At 40.9% G+C, this 23,319-nt stretch overlaps 1 protein-coding gene across 1 annotated transcript in view; it reads right to left on the minus strand.

The window, feature by feature from the left end:
• LOC126278062 (vacuolar protein sorting-associated protein 54-like) overlaps positions 1–23,319 on the minus strand; it is a 135,588-nt gene that overhangs the window by 37,751 nt on the left and 74,518 nt on the right. Inside the window, exons 13-15 of the mRNA XM_049977883.1 lie at positions 18,572–18,719; positions 12,778–12,915; positions 4,288–4,517 (exon numbers count right to left, since the gene is read on the minus strand). Of these exons, the coding sequence (XP_049833840.1) occupies positions 4,288–4,517; positions 12,778–12,915; positions 18,572–18,719 (516 nt within the window). The remainder of the gene's footprint in view (positions 1–4,287; positions 4,518–12,777; positions 12,916–18,571; positions 18,720–23,319) is intronic.

A 23,319-nucleotide genomic window follows, 5' to 3' on the forward strand; every position in this document is an offset into this window, starting at 1 on the left:
ACTGACCACTGCACAGTCCATAAAAGTGGCACTTCAACGCCTTAAGACAGAGAACTGTGTTACAGGAATTTTCTTTGCCTTCTCCAAGGCTTTTGACACTGATGACCACAAAATACAATTGAGCAAACTAGAAGCACTAGGTGTAGGAGGAATTGCAAGAGTGGCTTGAGTCTTACTTGGAAGACAGGGTGCAAAATGTGGAGATTGTCCACATGTCGGCTGATAAATTTTTACACAATTGTCGGACAAGAAACATACAAACAGAGGTGTTTCTCAGGGTAGCTTGTTTGATCCAGATCTGTTTTTATTTTATATAAATGACTTTCCAAACAGTTTAAGGCATGGAGAAAAAGTTCTCTTTGCAGATGACAGCATCGTCATAGTTACTGATCAAACATCAGAGCTCCTATCAGAAAAAACAAGTGAAACCCTCGATAATGTTTATAACTGGACAGTATATAACAAATTACTACTGAACATAAAGAAAATGAACAGCATGTACTTCAGCATAAAGAGGGGAAGCAACTCTGTTACTCTAAACATAGATGCTGAAGCTACAAATTGTGTTTAACACCAATTTTTTTTTTGATCAGAACTTTGGCTGCCAGCTATCATGGAATGAACATGCCAAGACACTGGGAAAAATAATGTAGTCATCTTTTTATGCTCTTTAGAGTATTCGCATCATTTTGTAACAGCCAATGTCTGGCGGTGATACAAAATGTCTATATACACTCAATTCTTGGCTACAGTATTCTTTCCTATGGATCAAAGGCACAAAACAAGGACACGGCTTTTAAACTGCAAAGACATTACGAATTATAACTGAATGAGGTAGTCAGGCTAATTATAAAGAGCTATTTTAATAAAATTGGGCAGCCTTACTGCACCAAGTGAGTATCTCTATCGATTGGTGCATCAGCTAAAATGTTACTAAATAATTCTATACAAAATCATGGAACAAGAGCCAGTTACATTTACCCAGGAAAAATGTGAAAAAAAGCTCAAAACTGCAATTTATATCATGCGATAAGACAGTACAGTACATTGCCAATAGGAGTGAAAAGATTACTAAAATATATCTGTTTTAAAAAGCAGCTAAAACATTCTTCAAAAGTAATGCAAATTACACAATTAAAAAGTACTTAGAGGACTCAGAGTAGCAGTCAGTAATGTAGGTGGAAAACTACAACTTGTCACATTTCAATATAATTATGATTACTGTTTTCAAATGGTAATCATGTGAAGATGTAAAATGCATGACAGTTGTCTGTTGACTTGTTTGCAGGTAGACAGTGATATGTTTTTGAAAATGGAGTATGGAATTGATTCACGGAAAACACCAGCATCTTCACTACACAGGAGACATCAGTTGATATCCTCTGTGTGGGGGGCAACGAAGAACAGAACTATGTTTAATCTGCAAGTTACCTGGAACAAACTATGTCTAAATTAAGGAACATTATACAATACGGACTTATCGAATCAGGCAGTGAAGATGTTGAGACACTGACTTCATATCCGAGAGAATGGAGTTTTTCTGTCCAGCCATCCTGATTTGGGTTTTCTTGCATAACGCAAATGACAAATGTTTCTTAATCAAGACCACTGCCAACCACCTGTGCTACCCTATTCTCGAAAAGCACATTATGTATGCTGTGTGTTTTATGTTTCTGACTGCTGATTTGCAGTATACTACATTGACAAATCCTGTATCACTGTGAGATGATCCTTGGATGAATTAACAAATAAACAATCAAAAAACCTTTACACCAACACAAACTCCAAAGTCAAATCCATGGGAGAACTCTCAGATCCTTTTGAGATCAAAATTGGTGGAAGGCAAGGAGCTAGACTCTTTCCACTGCTATTTAACTGTGCCCTAGAAAAAGTAGTCAAAGAGAGGAACAACAATATCCATAGTGGAATTCAACTAGTAACAAAAACAAAGGTAACAAAGTCAATTTTCTAGCCTTTGCAGATGATATGGCTCTACTTGCCAAAGCTTGGGATGAAGCCAAATAACAGACTCTTGAGCTACAAAACAAGCAGAAAAAAATAGGTCTCAAATCTCCTTTGAAAAGCCCAAGATAATGACAAAACATAAGAAACCCACCTAAACAATTTAAAGTGGGAGTACAAAAAATTGAGATTATTAATGAATTCAGATATCCTGGAGAATATATAAGTTGGAATGGCCTCGAGAAAAAGGCAATGAAATCTAGAAGAAGTGAAGTTGAACTTGTCTCCCAACTCACCAAAAACATGTAACAAAAAGTGTTACACATTATAACACTGTAATCAAACTGGAAGGCCTGTATGCTGCCGAAACACTGTCCAAAACCAACCAAAGTCCAGGTGAAAGGCTGGAGATCAGAGAAAGAAAGATTTCATGAAATCCTTGGCCCCAGATGGTATAACGAACTAATTCACAACAGAAATGAAAACCTTAAAAACCACAACCGCACAGACACAATGAGGAAAACAACTGATTTCCATGGACACTTTCTCAGAATGAACCCAAACAGATAAACAAGAAAAGAACAGAGTATTATAAAGGGACTGTTTTAACATACCCCAAAGTCAGGTGAAATGGAAGAAGCGGCTTCTAGTACAAGCCATTAAATCTGACAATGTCGGTGACTTGTGTGGCACACTACATACTTATTTGAGCAGTATTTAATTTGGCCATATCAGGCAAGAAGCATCACACTTGATCTCATGGGGCTGAGTAAATCCCTTCTCAGCACAGAAAAATTAGTGATCACAAGCAATTTAAAACAGAACTTTCATTTCAGTTGTGCATAATGTCATATCATTAGACTACTGAGGCAGTTAGCTGAATTAGTGAGACCCATGACAACTACATTATTTCTATGACCTGACACAGCCATATGCATGCAATAATGGAAGTGTGCATCAGCAATTATGAACTACGGAAAAAAGTGTAGTTTATCCATATTTGTCTGTTTAGCATGTATGAAACACTAGGTAACTAAAAGGGTGGTCTGAAAAGTTCTCAGAACGGAACAGAAAAAAGTACTTTTATCACTAAAACTTTTATTTTTTAAGATAGTCTCCTTGTAGATTAATACACTTGGTCCAATGATGTTCCAGTGCCTTGACCCCATCTCGAAAATGAGTTTCCTCCAGGCCTGCAAAATAGTTGTCAACTCTGGCTGGTAATTCTTCGTTTGATGTGAATCTTCATCCACCAAGAAAAATTTTCAATTTTGGGAAGAGATGGAAGTCTGACGAAGCCATATAAGGTGAATAAGGTGGGTGTGGTAACAATTCATACCTTAGTTCATGTAATTTTGCCATGGTGATGACTCGTGTGAGGGCACGCATTGTTTTGATGGAAGACGACTTTCTTCCTTGTTAAACCAGGCCCTTTTTCATGTATCTTTTGTTGTAATTTGTCCAGGAGGTTAGCATAGTATTCTCCAGTAACTGTTTGTCCAGTGGGGAGATAATCAATGGTGGCAGACAATCAGCATGTTTCCACTGCTTTGACTGTTGTTTTGTGTCTGTGGTATAGCAGTGCACCCTAGTTTCATCTGTGGTCACAAACCAGCGCAAAAAAATCTTGTTCGATTCTCCTAAAATGGACCAAATATTGTCCCGATGTGTCCATTCTCAAGTGTTTTTGATCCAATGTCAAGATTCGCAGCATCCATCTTGCAGATAATTTTTTTCATTTCTCATTCTTCAGTTAAAATGGGATATACCCTTTCAGATGACATATGGCAAACATGAGCAATTTCACGCACTTTCTATCAGCAATCCTCCCTAATCATTTTGTGCACTTCTGCAATGATTTCTGGAGTAGTGACACATCTTGGCCAACCACTGTGCAGATCAAATTTAAATTCCTTTGCCCACTTGGCAACAGTTGAATACGAAGGAGCAGAGTCCCCAAGTGTATTCTGGAAATCGGCCTGAATGTCCTTTGCTTTAATACCTTTCTTTATGAAGTAATTACTCACTGCTTGAATCTCTATTCTTTCCATCTTCGCAAATCACTATGTGGGTACAACACAGCCACATCACTGCTACAGCTCTCTTCCATGAGCACTGACATGGCACATGTTTACAGGCAATAGTCCCATGAATAATACGTGATCAACTAACTGAGCTAGCACTGGCCTCTCGTGGTGATTTCGAGAACTTTTCAAACCACCCTCGTAGGTACCAGTCCTATGTTTTTATAAATAATTGTATACTTGAAAAAATATTTTATTATTTGCTTAGCTAAAACTAAGTTAGAAACTAGATTTATCTTACCCAACGACAGCAAACTTCTGTTCCCCATAAATAAGAAAAGCTTCTGGTTTCCTGACACTGCCATCTCCATCATCTTTTTTAGGTGGTGAGAAACGTCCATATGTAGCAATCTGGTCAACAAGATCTTGAAATTCTGCTGGGACATCAGCTTGTTTCCATCGTTCATTATCCAAAATTAAGCTAAGCTTTGTTTTACGATCTTGATGAAAACGTTGAATAAATTTGCTAGCCTGAGAAACAGAAAATTTTAAAACTAAAACAAGTTTTTGTAAGGAGCTGCATTTCAATTATTTTAGAAGAGAACTAATATATCTTGAAATTTAATATGAATATGAGTTGAAAACACACACACCTGCAGCTCACACACACTACATGACCACTATCTCTGGCTGCTGAGGCCAGTTTGCAAGCACCTGCAAATGATGGGAGAAGCAATCTGGGTGGTGAGGGGGTACAGAGGAGACTTGGGTGCATACGGGGAGGGAGGGCGGGGTATTGGTGGGGAACAGTAAAGTGCTGTTTGTGGGAGCATACAGGGACAAGGTGGAGAGAGGATAGGGCAGCTAGGTGCATTCATGGAGGGAGGTTAGACAGATGGCGAGGAGGAGGAGGAGGAAAGAGAGCAGAAGGAGAGAATTTAAGAAGACTGTGGTTGGTTGGCTGGTTTGTTTAAAGGAGGGGGGGGGGGGCAATAGGTCCTTTCTTACCGGTAAAAATATTACACAAGCCAAAGAAGAAAAGAAAGGAGACGTACACCAAAATAACGGGAGAAAGGAAGATCCGGAAGAACCAGACAACCAACACTTCTATGGACAAAACAGGAAAAGAAAACCATAGAGAGAAGCAACAAACACGTAGAAGGAGTAAAAACAAGAGAGCAGATGAACATGGCTAGCTGACCATGACAATAAGAAGGAAAAACCAGCCAGTTGGTGACGCATTGAAACATTGGCCTAAAAGCATTAGAGTGGAGAACTCGAGGAACAAAGACATGCGCGAAAACATATACAATGATCCACCGTCACGTAGAAAACATAGAACTAAATTAGCCGATGAGGCGTTGTCGGCTAAAATTAATGGCAACGAGTCCAGTAACTGAAGAAACCGTATCAGGGCAGCCAAAGAAGGACAGCTCAACAAGATATGGACCACTGTCAGCCATGCGCCGCACCGACACTGGGGTGGGTCATCATGGCGCAGGAGGTAGCCATGTGTCACCCAAGCGAGGCCAATGCGGAGCCAGGAGAGAACCACAAAATCCCTGCAACCCGCATGGAGGACTGCCACACAATCATAGTTCTCCTCAATGGCACGCAGTTTGTTGTGCATGCTGAGGTTATGCCATTTCATCTCCCAAAGCCACAAAACCTTGCAGCATAGTACTGAACGCAGGTCAGTTGCAGAGAAGCCGTGTCTACAAGTGGTTTCCACGTAGCCTGTTTGACCAGCCTGTCGGCAAGTTTGCTGGCTGGGATGCCTAAGCGCCCAGGGGTCCAGACAAACATCACTGAACTACTGGACCATTCCAGGGCACAGATGGACTCCTGGATAGTCGCTACCAAAGGATGATGAGGGTAGCACTGACTGATAGCTTGTAGGCTGCCAAGGAGCCAGAACACAGAAGAAACAACAACTTGGGGCAAGAACGGATGTGCTCAAGAGCACGAGCCGCCAGCTCGGCACTGAAAACGCTGCAGCTATCAGGCTGTTCAATATGTCTGCCATGGACATATGCGAAGCCAACGTGATCATCTGCCACAGAGCTGTTGGAGCAAACAACTTCATGGACTCAGTACATGTCAAGTATCAAGAGGAAGTGACAGCAGAGAGCCGTGGGGTTAACTGAGCCCTTAGAGCCATGCAAAACGTCCAGGCTAGGCTGTAGCCTAGGTGTAAAGCATGGAGGTGTAAGTGAATGGAACTAAACAATAGGTGGTAAAGGCAAGGACATCAGTTCAGAAAGAATGGGTTGGACATGAACTGCAATTGCAAGGCCTGACTTGGGCTGCTGATGTAGGAGATGATCCGCCGTGGGTGGGAAAAGGAGATGGTGATTCGAATGTGCAGGAGAACTACGAACATGTGCAATATAACTGGACATCAGTTGTGCACTCCTAACCTGCAATAGAGGGACTCTGGCCTCCACAAGGACACTGGTCACCGGACTCCTTCTAAAAGCTCCTGTCACTAGATGAGCACCACAGTGGTGCACTGGGTTGAGTACACACTACGCTGAGGGCACCGCCGAACCATAAACCAGACTCCCATAGACAAGGCGGGATTGAACAAGGGCTCTGTACAGCTGCAGCAGCGTAGAGTGATCTGCACCCCAGTTGGTGTTGCTTCAGCCAGCGGAGGGCCCTGAAGTGCTGCCAGCACTTCCGCTTAAGCTGACGAAGGTGAGGAAACCAAGTCAATCGTGCATCGAAAACCAGTCCTAAGAATCGATATGTCTCCACTACAATGAGTGAATCGTCATTAAGGTAAAGTTCCGGTTCTCGATGCATGATACAATGCCAACAGAAGTGCATAACACACGACTTTGCGGCCAAAAACTGGAAACCACGGACTATAGCAGCTTGTGGATGGCTGCCTGTAGGTACCGTTCAGAAACACCAGTACTGGTGGAGCAGTATGAAATGCAGAAGTCGTCTCCATACAGAGAAGGTGAGGTGGAATGCCCTACAGCTGTTGCTAGATCATTAATGGCCACTAAAAATAGAGAGAGACTCAATACAGAACCCTGCGGGACCCTACTCTGGAAATGGGGGGAGCTATGGGAGGTACCAACTTGGACACAGAAAGTACAAAGCAACAGGAAATTTTAGATAAAAATTGGGAGCGGGTCTCCGAGACCCCACTCATATAATGTGGCAAGGGTGTGATGTTGCCAGATCATGTCATAAACTTTTCATAAATCAAAAAATACGCCAACCAGGTGTTGGTGTCTGGAAAAGGCTGTTCGGATGGCAGACTCAAGGAACAGAAGATTATCAGCGGTAGAGTGACTCTGGCGGAACTGACATGGAGCGAGTAGGCCAAGTGACTCCAGGACCCAACCCAACCCAACCCAACCACCAATACAACATACGTTCTAGCAGCTTACAAACAATGTTGGTGAGGCTGATGAGCCAACAGCTATCCACATCAAGCAGGTTTTTAACGGGTTTGAGCATCAGAATGACGGTGCTCTCCCGTCATTGCGATGGAAAGACGCCACTCTGTAAATGGGGCGTTCTAGGATTCACTGTGGCGTGTAGCGAATGAGAGGACTTTCCCTTCCAGCCACCATTTGAGAGTGCGAAAGGCCGGGGGGGTAATTCTCCAATGCAGAGGCTCGAGCATAGTGCTCAACAAAGTGCTCAGCAATCGCATTTGTGTCGGTAGATAACACGCCATTTATATTAACAATGGGAACACTTGTTGGGGTCTGGTACCCGAAAACACGTTTGATATTTGTCCAGACTTGGGATGGTTACGTATAAAACACAACGGTCTAGACATATCTGTCCTAACACTATTGCTTCCGTAGTTTAATTAGTTGGCAAAGGTGGGCATGGAGCCGTTTAAAGGCTATGAGGTGCTCCAGGGAAGGGCGCCGCTTGTGCCACTGTAGAGCTTGCCAATGCTCCTTAATTGCTTTGATGACTTCCGTCAACCACCAGGGACTGCATCTCACTGGTGGCACCCTAAAGAGTGAAGGATCGTGTTTTCTGCCACAGAAACGATTGTTGAAGTCACCTGCTCAACCATCACATCGATTTTACTGTGTGGGGGAGAGTCAACGTGACAGCAGAGGTGAAAGTTTCCCAGTCCACCTTGTTTAAAGCCCATCTGAGCAGGCGTCTGTGGGCATGATGCCGTGGCAGTGACAGAAATATGGTGATGTGGTCACTAACACGCAGGTTGTCATATGCTCTCCAGATGGGAGAAATCCAGGGCTGCAAATTGATAAATCAATGGCCGAGTAACGACCATGACCCACACTGTAATGTGTGGCGGTCCCAATCTTTAAGAGTCAGATATCGATCTGAGACAGTTAAGTTTCGACATCTCTGCCTCAGCCAGTAAGCACGGTGCCACCCCACAAGTGGTTATGGGCATTAAAATCTCCAAAAATTAGGAGAGGTTTAAGGAGTTGATCCATCAGTGCAGCCAATACGTTCAGGGGTACCACACAATCTGCAGTGAGATGTATGTTGCAGACAGTTATTTCATGCTTCACCCGTATCCTGACAGCTACAGCTTCAAGAGGAGTTTGAAGGGGCACAGGTTCACCACAGACAGAGTTTGGGACATAAATGCAAACTCCACCTGACACACTGTTATAGTCACTACAGTTCCTGTAGTATCCCTTATAGCCACAGAGGACAGGGATCTACATTGCCAGGAACCAGTTTCCTGGAGGGCAATGCAGAAAGCGGTGTAAAGCTTTACAGTTGCCATAGCTCAGTCAGGAGGTGGAGAAAACTGCCACAATTTCACTGGAGGATGATATCATCGTGAGACTGGGAAGGCATGGAAAATTCAATGAGGCAGTGTACGCCCCCAGGTCACCTGCGGCCAAATACTTTTTGCCTGAGCAGTCTATATCCACTGTGCCCGAGGGTCCGGCGAGAACTAGGTCCTCAGGACACCAGAATCTCCACCTCATCCGCAGACAAAAAGACTAAGGGTGCACATGTGGAAAGAAGGCTGTGAAGCGGGAACAGGGAGGGGGATAGGTGGGTGAAGAACAATGACTAATGAATGTTGAGACAAGAGGGTTATAGGAACTTTATTTTTCAGGGACAGTTCCTACCTGTGCAATTGAGAGAAGCTGGTGCTTGTAGGAAGGATCCAGATGTCACAGGCCTTGAAGCAGTCATTAAAAAGAAAAATGTTGTGTTGGGTAGCATACTCGGCAACTAGGGGGTCCAGCTGTTTCTTGGTCACATTCTGTTGATGTCCATTCATGCAGACAGACAGCTTGTTGGTTATCATGCTCACGTGGAATGAAGCACAGTGGTTGTACATCACGTGATTGGTTCACAGGTAGCCCTGCCTTTAATGGGACAGGTGATGCTTACGACTTGACTGAAGGTGGTGGTGGTGGTGTTGTATGGGACGGGTCTTGCATGACAGGATACAAGCAATGAGGCAACAGGTTGGGAGCATGGGGTATGTAGGGATGGGCGAGGATATTGTGTATGTATGGTGGACAGTGGAATACCACTGTAGGAGAGCTGGGGAGGATAGAGGGTAGGACATTCCTCATTTCAAGGCATGAGGAGAAGTTGTCAAAACGCTGGAAGAGAACGAGATTCAGTTGCTCCAGTCCTGGGTGGTACTGAGTCACGAGGAGAATGTTGTTCTACGTCCGGAAGGTGGAACATTGAGTGGTGATGTGTGACTGGAGAGTTAAGGTGAGGGACATCTATTTCTGTGGGAGGGTAATTACAGTCTGTGAAGGCTTCAGTGAGACCCTTGGTAAATTTCAAGGGGGACTGCTTGTCTCTACATACGTGACAGCAAAAGGATGGTTAGAGTGTATGGAAGGGACTTCTTGGTATGGAAGGAGTGCCAGCTGTCAAAGTGGAAGTATTGCTAGTGATTGGCAGGTTTGTTATGGACAGAGGTACTGATGAAGCCCTCTTTGAGATGGAGGTCAACATTGAGAAAGCTGGCTTGTTGGGTTGATTAGGACAAGTGGAGTGATTTGTGGTGAAGGTGTTGAGATTCTGGGGGGAAATGGATAGCATGTCCTCATCCTCAGTCCAGAAGATGTCATCTAGGAATCTGAACCAGGTGGAGGGTTTGGGGTTTTGTGTGATAAGCAAGGACTCCTCTAGATGGTCCATGAATAGGTTGGCATAGGATGGTGCCTTGTGGGTGCCCATTGCTGAACCCCAGACTTGTTTGGAGGTGATGCCTTCAAATGACTAGTAATTGTGGTGAGGATGGTGACCAGGAAATAAATTGTAAATTCAAAATGTGTCAGGCATTGGGAAAAATAAGTGTTCAATAGCAGCTAGACCATAGGTATTAGGGTGTAAGTGTGAAGTGAGGTTACATCAATAGTGACTGACTACATCCTCACCCACAATTACTTCTCTTTTGAATGCATCTTACTTACTTCTTGTCTCTACAGCCTTTGAAGGGCCTTGGCCTGCATCACAATATCCCACCATTCTATCTGGCCCATGGCTTCGTCTCCGTCCTCTGACACCAAGGTTTTTCAGGCCTCCTTCAATTCCATCCACCCATCTCTTTCTGGGATGTCCTTTCTGCGGTCTGTCCCCAGTCTTGCCATCAAAAATCCACTTAAATGTTTTGTCTTCCTCCAGTCTGACCACATGTCCTGCCCACTGGATTCGTCTTATTTGAATAGTGATAACAATGTCATGTTCTTCAAAAAGGTGTTCCAATTCTGGATTCATACATGTGCGCCAACCTTCTTGGTCATGTATTGGATCATGTATCTGATGTAGAACATTTCTCCCCCAAATGATAAGGATCTTTTCCTCATTTGCAGTCGTGGTCCATGTCTCGGCAACATAACAACTGGTCTTATAATTGATATGTAAATGAGCATTTTAGATTTTGTGATACAAGAAAGCTAAGCATGAGTAGTGTGGCAAACTAGCATCTGTTGTCTGCCACTATTCCAGCTTTCACCTCGCTGCTGATGTCATATATGTCTGTGATAGTTGATTCAAGGTACTTTAAGTCTCTCACCCTTCCAAACTCCTTGTCGGCTATCCTGAGATTTTGTTGGCTGGTCATTGCTATACATTTGGCCTTTTCGACATTAACTACCAGGCCAAGTTCCCTTGTACCTCTCTCCAGTTGTTGACAGGCATCGGCCAGTGCAGCAGTGTTTCGTGCAAGTAATGCCACATCGCCTGCACAGGTTGGATACTGCATTGAACAATTAAAAATGATTCCTACTCTTACGGTATATTGATAAATTTTACTTTTTGGACTGTCAGACTACAACTGAATCCAACAATTTTCGTGCCATATGTGTTTTGCCCTCTGCAAGGTGTCTTTGGTGGCTTGGAATATGTGCATTTTTTTACTATTTAGTTCACATTCTGGGGCAATGTACCCATAAGTTATACACAGTTCTGGTGGTTGGTGTTTGCTATTATGTAATAATATTTTAAATTCTACGATTTTCTGCATATTATGTTTCTGTTCCATTTTTGGTGCCGTTCCACTTCTTGTAATTGCCACTTGCGGTTTTTTCCACCTTTCACAGCACTAGGAGCTGAACAATTGTTTGGTGCGTTCTCTATACACTTCCCGGTTCCTGGCTTTAGTTGAGAAAGTCCTGTCAATTTGCTGGGTCGAGTATTCATTGTCTCTGAAGTCAGCCCTTAATGTGCAAGTTCCTTAGGCAAATTCTCTGCATCCAACACTATATGTGCCCTGCGCACAAGGGTTTTAAGCACACTCATGGTTTGGGATGGGTGATGGCAACTTTAGGAATGCAAGTACAAATCAGTGTGAGTGAGCTTACGATAAACAGAATGTCCCACCGTTTGACAAAACATCCAGAAATGGAAGGCAACTATCTTTTTCTAGTTCCATAGTAAATCAAATATTCTCATGGACGGAGTTAAGATGATGAAATAACTCAATTAACTTTTCTTCTCTGGGGCCACATTATGAAAGTATCATCAACGTATCTCCCAAAAACAGCTGGTTTACAAACCGCTGATTCAAGTGCTCTTTCCTCAAAATCCTGCATAAAAAAGTTAGCCGACAGAGGGCTGCCCATGACAACACCATCAGACTGTTCAAAATATTCCTGGTTAAACATAAAACAGACTGAGGAAAAAGCATGTCGGAACAAAGCCTTCATTTGTCATTGTCCTTCACCCACCTATTCCATTCCTTGTTGCCACTCCACAGCTTTCTACTCCACAAGCACATCCATCGTCTTTTTACTTCTCTCCTTCAGCTTCCTCCCCCCTCCCCCTTGGTGCCTCTTGAATGCACCTAGCTGCCTGCTCTCTCTCCACCTCATCCCTGTATGCTTTCACAAACAGCATTTTACCATACCTCACCCACACCCAGCAACCCGCCCCCACCCAGCCTTCTCCTTACCCCCACCACCCAGTATTATCTAATAACAAAATTATATCTTTACCACAGTATATTGATATGTTAAAAATGCGGCTTCTCAGGAAGAAAGATGATTTGTTCAATAAGGTCTGAAAAAGTTCTACATTCTTTGAACTTGTAGCAGTGTGACTTATTCTTCAGGCAAATTTTTGAGATTTCAAAGTACATTCACATCAGACAATGTGTATTTAAGACAATTACGTCTTTCTATAATAATGATTTTTAACAGTGACTATCTTGTAGAAGAGTTAAATATTTTGAAATATTAACTTAAACTGAAATACAATGTTAACAGACAAGCAAAGATCAATACACAAGAACTAGAAAGCAAAACAAACTACCATACCAAAATTCATGGTGTCTACAATGATGGCATACCTGTATTTTAAATGCTGATCGTAAAGCTGTGCTGGAACGGCCGCAGATCTTCTCGCAGGCTACAGCAAACTTGTCTATCACCCGAGAAAGTTCACACACTTCACTAGCTGTTGCTTTATCTGCCAGCCAACAGGATGACTGTGAATGGAAAGAGCTTCTGTAATAAGGAATAAAATAAAACAATTGCAGCAACTGAACACTTACAAAATTACAAACTGACTCAAAACTAAATTTCATTTCAATTCACCCTTAGACTGAGAAACACAAACTAGTAATGCAGTTAGGTCTGCTATATTCTATTCATTCCTGTAATAGGAGCTGCCACCATGACTGACTTCTCAGTGAAGAATTTTCTGTCCCACTGATGGCTAAAATTTATTGACACACTAACAGAAATGTCTTATCAAGTAATACATTTCCAGACAACATTTTTAACAAACAATTTCATTCTCAATCGAACAATCCCCAAAAAGAACAGAAGTTTGAGGTTTAACTGTCAGTCAACAGAGAGGCCATAATTAATTTAGCACTAGCTCTGGAAGAGGATGGGGAAGACAATCCAGTCACAGCCTTTTCAAAAGAACCGTCCTATAAACATTCTCTTAAAATATTTCAATAAACTATAGATTGCCTGGGAAGGTAAACTTTAATTCCTGTATAACAATAGCCTTAGAAAAAGAAATGGGACAAGGAAATGTGAAATAAAAGCAGTACTTTCCACAAGGATATCTTAAAGGGAAAGATAAAAAAAACTGTCAGCAACGAGGTCATTAGAAACGGAGCAAAAGCTCGGATTAGGTAAGATGGGGAAGGAAATCTGCTGTGCCCTTCCAGAGGAACAATCCTAGCATTTGCCTGGCGCAATTTTGTGAAATCAAAGAAAACCTAAATCTGGATGGCTAAACTATGATTTAAATCGTTCTCCTCCCAATAAAGTTCAGTGTGCTAACCACCTTGCTTGGTGATGAACAAAACTGCAGCACTGCCCTAGGTACCAACATGGCACTTACATATGCTAACCTGTTTATGAGCCATATAGAAAAAAACCACCTTCACCTCTATTATTCTAAATACCTTATCTAGTTTAGGTTCACTAATTGCATCTTCATGATCTGGACCCCACACTGAGACACACTATAATCACCCCTCCACAGCTACGACACTTATTTTTGTGTCTGCTTCACCTGGCCCTTCTTAGTTCAGTGTGCCACCTTCTGGGCATATGGTTCCATCAAAGCCTCTGCCCCTATAAAATCCAACGAAAGGGTGTATATGCGGACGAGGATAAAAAATTCCCGGATTTCCTTGTTAAAAGTACACTTTTTCCATGTTAAGTGACAGTATATATTTCCTTATAACTGTAAAATTTATCATTCCTTTGAATGGGTATAGTTTTATACACGAGCACAGAATTTCCCAGCACATTAGAAAACAAAACTCGGGGGTAAAAAAAACACGTTTTGGAAAGACCTTTAATGTGCAGCAACATGTACACTGCATATTTTCTTACACATGAAAGTATAAATTCAAATTTCACCAAATACTGCATGTGACTCTCCGAAGCATTGAAATCAAGTTTGCGATGCGCTAATGTAAGCCAGTCATAGCTCATGTCACATGATATCGCCAGCCGATGACAAGCAGATATTCAGAATATAGCACACATGATGTAGTCAGCCAATAGCAACATCACTGTTAAGTAGCGTCAACACAAAACCAGGAAAAGTTAATGGCTTAAATTAATATACATAGCATTGCTACAAGAAAAAGCAAAGCTTTCACACACAATATTTGTCTAGAAGATTAATAAGCTAGAAGAGAAGCTAAGCTTTTACATATAATGTTGATCTTCTTTGCACATGTTACACTTTAAGATACATCACATGAATGTGCCAGTAAAATTTCTATTAACGACATAAACGTCTGATCTTCTGGGATTGAAATTCTTCTAAAAGGCTCGTCATCAAAGAATTGATTTTTCAATGAAAGTCAAATGCTCTGTGATTTAAGAAATTCATCGTACATTCTCACAATAGTTCAGCTTGCTTAAAAGGAAATTTACTTTGAAAGTAACGCTTTTCAAACAACTATTCGCAATATTTTCCCGCGATCTGTTAGAAATAGGTTCATTTCAGCAGTTGCCAGAGTGGCAGAAAGAAGCATCACCCCACTTGCACAGCTACGATGACATAGGAAGCCCCTATGTTCATACATGTAAAACACTGAAAGAGCTTACATTACGTCATAAAAGAAACAAGACATCAGAGGATACTTCAAGAGCATCGGAATTTCGTGAACCATACTAAAATGCATAATTCGGGTTAAAGTGCACATTCGTATGTCCATATTCCCAATGAGGTAGGCCTCAACCTGACATTAAGGTTTTCAGTGTGGTTTTTGGGATGTAAATTTTGCTTGGAGTTCCAGTATTGTATCCCCTTAAGCCCCTTGAAAAGTGTAAAACCAGGGTTTCACTGCATGTATGTGCAATGACCGAATACAAAGTGGTAGCTGTAATCTGCATAAATCCATAATGACATACGTGCTATAAGATGAAAATATGCACTTGAAAAGCAGAGCACAGTTGAAACTAACCAATAGTGTGGAATTAAACACTTTGTTTCAAATAAATTGACTGCCTCAGCAGACAAGATAAATAAAAGCCAAACTTCTTTAGCAAACCGACAAAAATAACTGCATTGTTCTGCAAGGCGATTAATGCTCGAGTGTTAGAAGGGTGGAAATAAAATAAAATCCAAAACTAATCACATATTTTAGCCTTCCATAATTATGTGAATGTATTTAATTCATTTGATAGCTCAAGGCCACAGAAATCTGTTTTGTTTTCATTTGACGTGATAGCAGTACTGGATCCACAATATTTCTGAACTGGAGCAATACTAGACAGTGCTCCAGCAGAAGGAGCCACTGGTTCTGAAAGCTTGTAAAAGTGAAATCCCTTTGTGTGTGTGTGTTCCCCTGGGGCTGCTTGATGAGTGGACTTTTTATCTATCCATTTACATTATATTATCAATGCCTGATTATTTTCGTTGTTATATTCAAACTAAATTTAATGTGTTTCATTGGTTGGCCAATTTTAGTACTAGTCAATGCCTTTGCTCACTTTGTCTTACTAAAATGTTTTTGGTTTAAACTGAGCCTCAATTACGTATTTTTACAATGCATAGGAAGACGAGTTTCAAGAAATTACTCTCATTGTCGAGTGCACAGTATTTTTTGTGATGTATTACAATTAAACCAATGTGAGTGATAGTTTGTATGTGTGTGGTTTTCTACATAACTGAGGAGGTACAGTACTTGATATCCGCAAAAAGTTGATTGCACTGCAAGAGATGTAGAACATCATATATGCAAACACCACACAAAATACTTTTGCAAATATTTGCACTTTACAGCAAGAATAAATTCTCAAAATGAGTCATGCTAAGCATGAAAAAATATGTAGTTGGTGCAGTGTTTCACTATTTACATAACGAATGTATGAAATTAAGCCAAACGTTCCTATTCTCAGACAGTTACCAGCTCCAGTTACACAGCAAGTTTTTATTAGATAATATACTGTTATTAGATTATAAACATGCCCCTGACAAGTATTCTGAAACCTATTGTGTACATGTTGTTGTTGTGATCTTCAGTCCTGAGACTGGTTTGATGCAGCTCTCCATGCTACTCTATCCTGTGCAAGCTGCTTCATCTTTCAGTACCTACTGCAGCCTACATCCTTCTGAATATGCTTAGTGTATTCATCTTTTGGTCTCCCTCTATGATTTTTACCATCCACGCTACCCTCCAATACTAAATTGGTGATCCCTTGATGCCTCAGAACATATTCTACCAACTGATCCCTTCTTCTGGTCAAGTTGTGCCACAAACTTCTTCCCAATCCTATTCAATACTTCCTCACTAGTTATGTGATCTACTCATCTAATCTTCAGCATTCTTCTGTAGCACCACATTTCGAAAGCTTCTATTCTCTTCTACATCTACATCTACATCTACATCTACATCTACATCCATACTCCGCAAGCCACCTGACGGTGTATGGTGGAGTATGTCCAAACTATTTATCGTACATGTTTCACTTCCATACATGACTATACTCCATACAAATACTTTCAGAAATGACTTCCTGATGCTTAAATCTATACTCGATGTTAAAAAATTTCTCTTCTTCAGAAACGCTTTCCTTGCCATTGCCAGTCTACATTATATATCCTCTCTACTTCAACCATCATCAGTTATTTTGCTCCCCAAATAGCAAAACTCCTTTACTACTTTAAGTGTCTCATTTCCTAATCCAATTCCCTCCGCATCACCCGACGTAATTCCACTACATTCCATTATCCTAATTTTGCTTTTGTTGATGTTCATCTTATATCCTCCTTTCAATACACTGTCCATTTCATTCAACTGCTCTTCCAAATCCTTTGCTGTGTGACAGAATTACAATGTCATTGGCAAACCTCAAAGTTTTTATTTCTTCTCCATGGATTTTAATACCTACTCCGAATTTTTCTTTTGTTTCCTTTACTGTTTGCTCAATATACAGATTGAATAACATCGGGGAGAGGCTACAACCCTGTCTTACTCCCTTCCCAACCACTGCTTCCCTTTCATGTTCCTCGACTCTTAAAACTGCCATCTGGTTTCTGTACAAATTGGAAATAGCCTTTCACTGCCAGTATTTTACCCCTGCCACCTTTAGAATTTGAAAGAGAGTATTCCAGTCAATTTTATTTATATTATGTACACATTATGTACATATATGGTGATGTAAATAAAATAGAAAGAAACTTCCACATGGGAAAAATATATTAAAAACAAAGATTCCAAGACTTACCAAGCGGGAAAGCGCCGGCAGACAGGCACAATGAACAAAACACACACACACACACACACACACACACACACACACACACACACACAGAATTACTAGCTTTCACAACCAATGGTTGCTTCTTCAGGAAAGAGGGAAGGAGGGAAGGAGAGGGAAAGATGAAAGGATGTGGGTTTTAAGGGAGAGGGTAAGGAGTCATTCCAATCCCGGGAGCGGAAAGACTTCCCTTAGGGGGAAAAAAGGACAGGTGTACGCTCGCTCGCGCGCGCGCGCCCACACACACACGCACACACACACGCGCACACACACACACGCGCACACACACACACGCGCACACACACACACACGCGCACACACACACACACGCGCACACACACACACGCGCACACACACACACACGCGCACACACACACACACGCGCACACACACACACGCGCGCACACACACACACGCGCACACACACACACACGCGCACACACACACACGCGCACACACACACACGCGCACACACACACACGCGCACACACACACACGCGCACACACACACACGCGCACACACACACACACGCACACACACACACGCACACACACACACGCACACACACACACGCACACACACACACGCACACACACAAGCAGACATATCATACATAAAGTGCAGAAATGCAAGGGGGGGATCCTACATGTAACTTTTACGTCTTAAAACATTTATTTCCCACATTTTTCATCAAATCTGTCAGCTGACACTATTTAGCATCATATCGCAAATATTTAATAATTCAGCTGTCTCAGTTTATTAGTAACTTGGACAAAACTCAGGAATTATCTTGAGATTTCTGCTAGCAGAGGTGAGAAACTGATTTGGCTATGTCATTTCTTGAAACAACTGAATGTTTATAAGCTAAATATAAATAAATTTAGAAAATACTTTCTTACTTGTCGTTCCAAGACCCTGTCTTGTGCTTGAACAAGTTGAGCCACCCTTTCATGAGCATAGTCACACACTGACGTCATGAGGTCATGCAGCTTGTTGCTGACACGCTGGTGTTCATCCGCAGCCAACAGACTTTCACCTGGGTCGGATCTAGAGAAAGAATACAATCTCTTTATTTCCTTCCCCTTCTGATCAACAGAACTTTACAAAATTCTATAGGACTTAAATTACTGGGAATTATAGGTTATCATTTCACTTCTTTCAGATTTTTTAAAAAGGGAAATATTTCACTTTTAGCTTATCTTGGCATTACTATTTTCATTTCAATTGCTATAACCAAACAATGCTACCTGCACTTTAAAGTACACCACTGAGCAATCTAATTTATACACTTTTCCTGAATATTTGGAAAATTTTACATGTTCATATGGAAAGCGTAAGTGGAACAATGGAATTAGCAGTTTGAATGTATTTCAGTTTCTTTTCACAGGCTGCACCACAAAGGTTTATAAGAACTGATACTCTGTCTTTTTCTTAGAGTTGTTCAAGACTTTGCTGATGAATTAAATTTTTAAGATCAAAAACTCAGAAGATCAATACAAATTAAGAAATGATTTACACACAATATCTGTATGGTGCAAAAAATTGCAACTGATCCTGAACAGTAAAGATTGAAGTCCTCCACATATTACAAATAATTTGTTAAATTTCAGTTATACCGTAAATAACACAAATTTAAAGGATGACAATATGACAATCTATCATATAAAGGAGATGCTGAGTCACAGACAACCACAACCAAAAAGACTGCTATTGATCTCTCTCTCTCTCTCTCTCTCTCTCTCTCTCTCTCTCTCTCTCTCTCTCTCACGCACACACACACACAGACACAATATTATAATTATTCCATTTTGCATTTTCTATTGTTTAAATGTGGGGTTATTGATTCAACTAAATATCTAGGGATTACAGCCATGAACTACTTAAATTGGTACTGTCCCACAGAAAATGTTGCGGGAAGGCAAACCGAAGACTATTTTATAGGCAGCACATTAGAAGACACAACCAATTTAGAAAAGAGAATTACTAAACTATACTTGTCCACTCTCTGCTGGCTATTGCTGCAAGGTATGGGTTCCTTACCAGGTACAATTAACAGAGGCCACTGAAGTAGTTCAAAGGAGGGCAGCTAGTTTTGTATTGTCACACAACAGAAGAGAGCCATGGATATGGTATGCAAGCTGAGGTGGCAATTATTAAAACAAAGACTTTTACACCACAGCGAGATATTTTCACAAAATTTCAATCATCAACATTCTAATCTGAATGCCAGATATTTTGTCGATTCCCATCTACATAGGGAGAAATGAGCATCATAATAAAACAAGAGAAACCAGAGCATACTCAGAAAGACTTAAGTGCTCATTTTTTCCAAGTGCTATTCAAGAGTAGGATGGTCACGAAATTGTCTAAGTGATGAAGCAGCTGAACACAACTGATTGACAACAATGAAATTTGTGTGGTGCATCAGTACTGAATTTTCATTTGTAAAGAGAATCAAACAAGGCAGTATGCTTCTCTGGATGAATAGACATAATGAGTGGTGCAGAGCTATTCCCAGGAACTACTTTTATAACAGAGAACCTGCAAATGGAGATTACTGGAAAGTATCCGACATGTTCAAGCAAATTCAGTATCTTTTCAGGTGGCTGTGCCCCACTATCAAAGATTTCTCTAAATTTCTGAACTTAATGGCTATCATAGTTCTGCATAGACCTCAGAAATGGGTATTTGGCACAATGGACAATTTCACTGCATCTGAGTGTTGAGATGCTTACATTAAGTGCGCCAAGGGGAATGTTATTCTTAGTTAGGGCAACATTTCTGTGAAGTGTTATGATAACCAGAATATCAGCTGCTTACTACAGGCTGCTTTGTGAAAGGAACAATGGAAGTTCATGAAATTCTGCTTCTCTGAGTAGTACCGTCATTGAAAGTCATTACAGAAACATTAGAGTTGATGATAAAATTCTCTAGAGGTTCCAGTCACATCCAGAGATTTTAAATCTACAAGCTTTCAAATGATTACTTCTCGCTTACTGTTGAGTGGTGAATGTTGTGTGGTTACTGTCGCTGTTCTTATATAGTGGGCTACTGCCTGTAATGTCACTAGTGCCCAGTCCAGTGCCACATAAGGTAATATTTTGATTGCAAGACAACCACCACCACCACCACCACCACCACCACCACCAACAACAACAACAACAACAACAACAACAACCTCCTCCTTATACCTCAGGGGATCCCCTGACCTGCAGTTCTGGGCAACTTTTCCATAACTCCCATTTCCAAAACCTCGCTGATCCTTTTTCTTTGTCCCTCTTCCTTTCCCTTCAACCATGCTGCAAGAAAATGGAACCACTGCCTTCAAAAGCTTGTACATTTCCATGCCTAGGTTTTCACCTTCAACAAAATATCGATAGAAGAATAAGCATTTTGTCCGCAGTTCACAGAAAACTACGGGACAATTATTGTGATTATATTCCTTTGGAGAGTAATAGTGACAGAAAAAAAGAAATAGTTAACCCTTGAACAGAATATGACATATGTAGCAGTCCCAAATCAGTATGTGGACTGTGCTAATAATGCAGCATCAGAAGAGTCAAAGTCAGATACACTGTATACACTCTGAAGTTTCCTCCAGGCAAGTACATACTATACCAACAATGGTCAACGAAAGACAGCCAATCACTTTGATGGCCAAAATTTTCTTAGTGTGTACAGGCAGCAAATTTGGGCCAACAAAGTATTTGGCCATAGCAGCAGTTCAGACTGCAAGCAGTAACATCAAAGCATTGCAAGTCAGATGGGCTTGGGGTCCACTTCTAGTGTGGACACCGAGTCAAATGTTTCAGTTCAGAAGGGACTTACTGTATCTGTTGAATGAGTATGTATTTCCCGTGTCTAAAAATACTGAGAGTATTGAGTGGAAAACAGAAACAGCATTAAAGGTGATAGTCTCATTGTGAATAGGAACATTTATGGGATCCTATGAACTGAGCTTGTAAAAACAAATTGAAAAGCTTAGGTGCTATGAGGGAAATAAGTGAGCTGTTAAAAAATAATGTGCATGATGTGAAAAAGAAAATGGAATGTTTACAAATATCTTTTTACTGCAAAAACAGCTCTCCTAAGAGAGGTGTCACCTTGGGAAATTTTAGGGCCTACACAATTCAATAACAATACAAAATTTTTAGCCCTCATTTGCAAAATAGTTATGAAGCAGCCCATATTCCAATTCAGCTTTAAGGTCGATCTTAATTTTGTCCCATCACATTGCTCCCTACCTTTTTTAAAAAGAGAGTTCATTCACAAGCATCATTTCTTCTTCTTTTCCTGATGGTCTGCTTATTGCAGCAAAATAAATGCTGCACCTGTGACAATTGCTAAATCCTCCTTTCCCCAACACAGTATCAGCCAGTGAAACTGTTACTACAGCACCACTTTATAGCAATAACACATTGGAAGCAACCTCGACAACTTATCAGCATCAACTGCAATTCCACTTGGCTGAATACCTAGGTCCTGACCCCCTTGGTTTGGTGAGGAAGACAGGCAAAATGTCAATAACTTGGCGACCAACATTCGGTCAAATCCATTAGCTGTCACACATTTGATGGGCTAGTGTGTGCGTGCCTTTACAGGTACATGTGATATGAATATGCAACTCAGCCTTGCCACTCAATGCAATTGCTAATGGTAGTAATGGCTTCCTTAGTGATAAATAGGAGAGGCATATTTAAGTGGTAATTTTCATCTGGTGAAGTCTGCAAAATTACTATGTTGTGTGTTTCAATGCAATTTGAAGATGTGATTTGAAATTTGTCAAATGAAGAATTAATGTTATTTCTATTCTTTTTTACATTCAAATGAGAACACTGTGACAAATTCTGGTCCTTTACTCCTCAACAAATGAATTTCCTGTCACTGTCCTCCGCGACTTAAACAGATGATGGGGGGAAAAAAAAGGAAAGAAACAAGATCCCTTATCTCCAGTAACAAAATGCAAGACATAGGACAGTACACAGTGGCACACAAAAGAGCTTAATATCAAGGAAAAGGACTGTGTTATCAAATTTGAGAACAAACTTTTTCCTTATTAATAATGGTACTGTGTTGGAAATATTTCACAACGTTTTTCAGTTTAACTTACAAGAAAATGGTTCAATGCAACAGGACGAGACCTAACCTGAAATTTTTTACACAGGAGATACACAGAAATAAATGTGCAAATAAATTAAAGCTTCTAAGATGCACTGGAAATATTCTTAAAATGACGCTAATAATATTTTTGTCACTCGAAAAACCATCTGTAACCACAGTTTGTACAGCCCTTCCTGCCTAGTGTTTGAATTGGTGAATGAGCAGAGACAGCTGCAACAGGAGACCACAGCTTGCACACGCGCAAATTTTAAACACTTAAACCATACCAAATAGGCCATGTATCAATTTGAACAGCTTGCAGTTCATACTAACAGTAAACTGTCTCAGATGTAATTCTTACAAAGCTGACTAGCAGAGGAAAAACAGCACAGCAGCGACTGATGTTACATTACAAACTACTTCCATCTATCAGGAGCTCAAGTTGTTAAAATATTTCTTACAGATACATCGCTTTATAACACTTCCTGCATCACAGATTTTATTATAATTTCCGAGTACTGTATACTGTACTAACAATGAAACATTT

Source organism: Schistocerca gregaria, chromosome 6 (assembly GCF_023897955.1).
Source record: "Schistocerca gregaria isolate iqSchGreg1 chromosome 6, iqSchGreg1.2, whole genome shotgun sequence".
Lineage (NCBI taxonomy): Eukaryota > Metazoa > Arthropoda > Insecta > Orthoptera > Acrididae > Schistocerca > Schistocerca gregaria.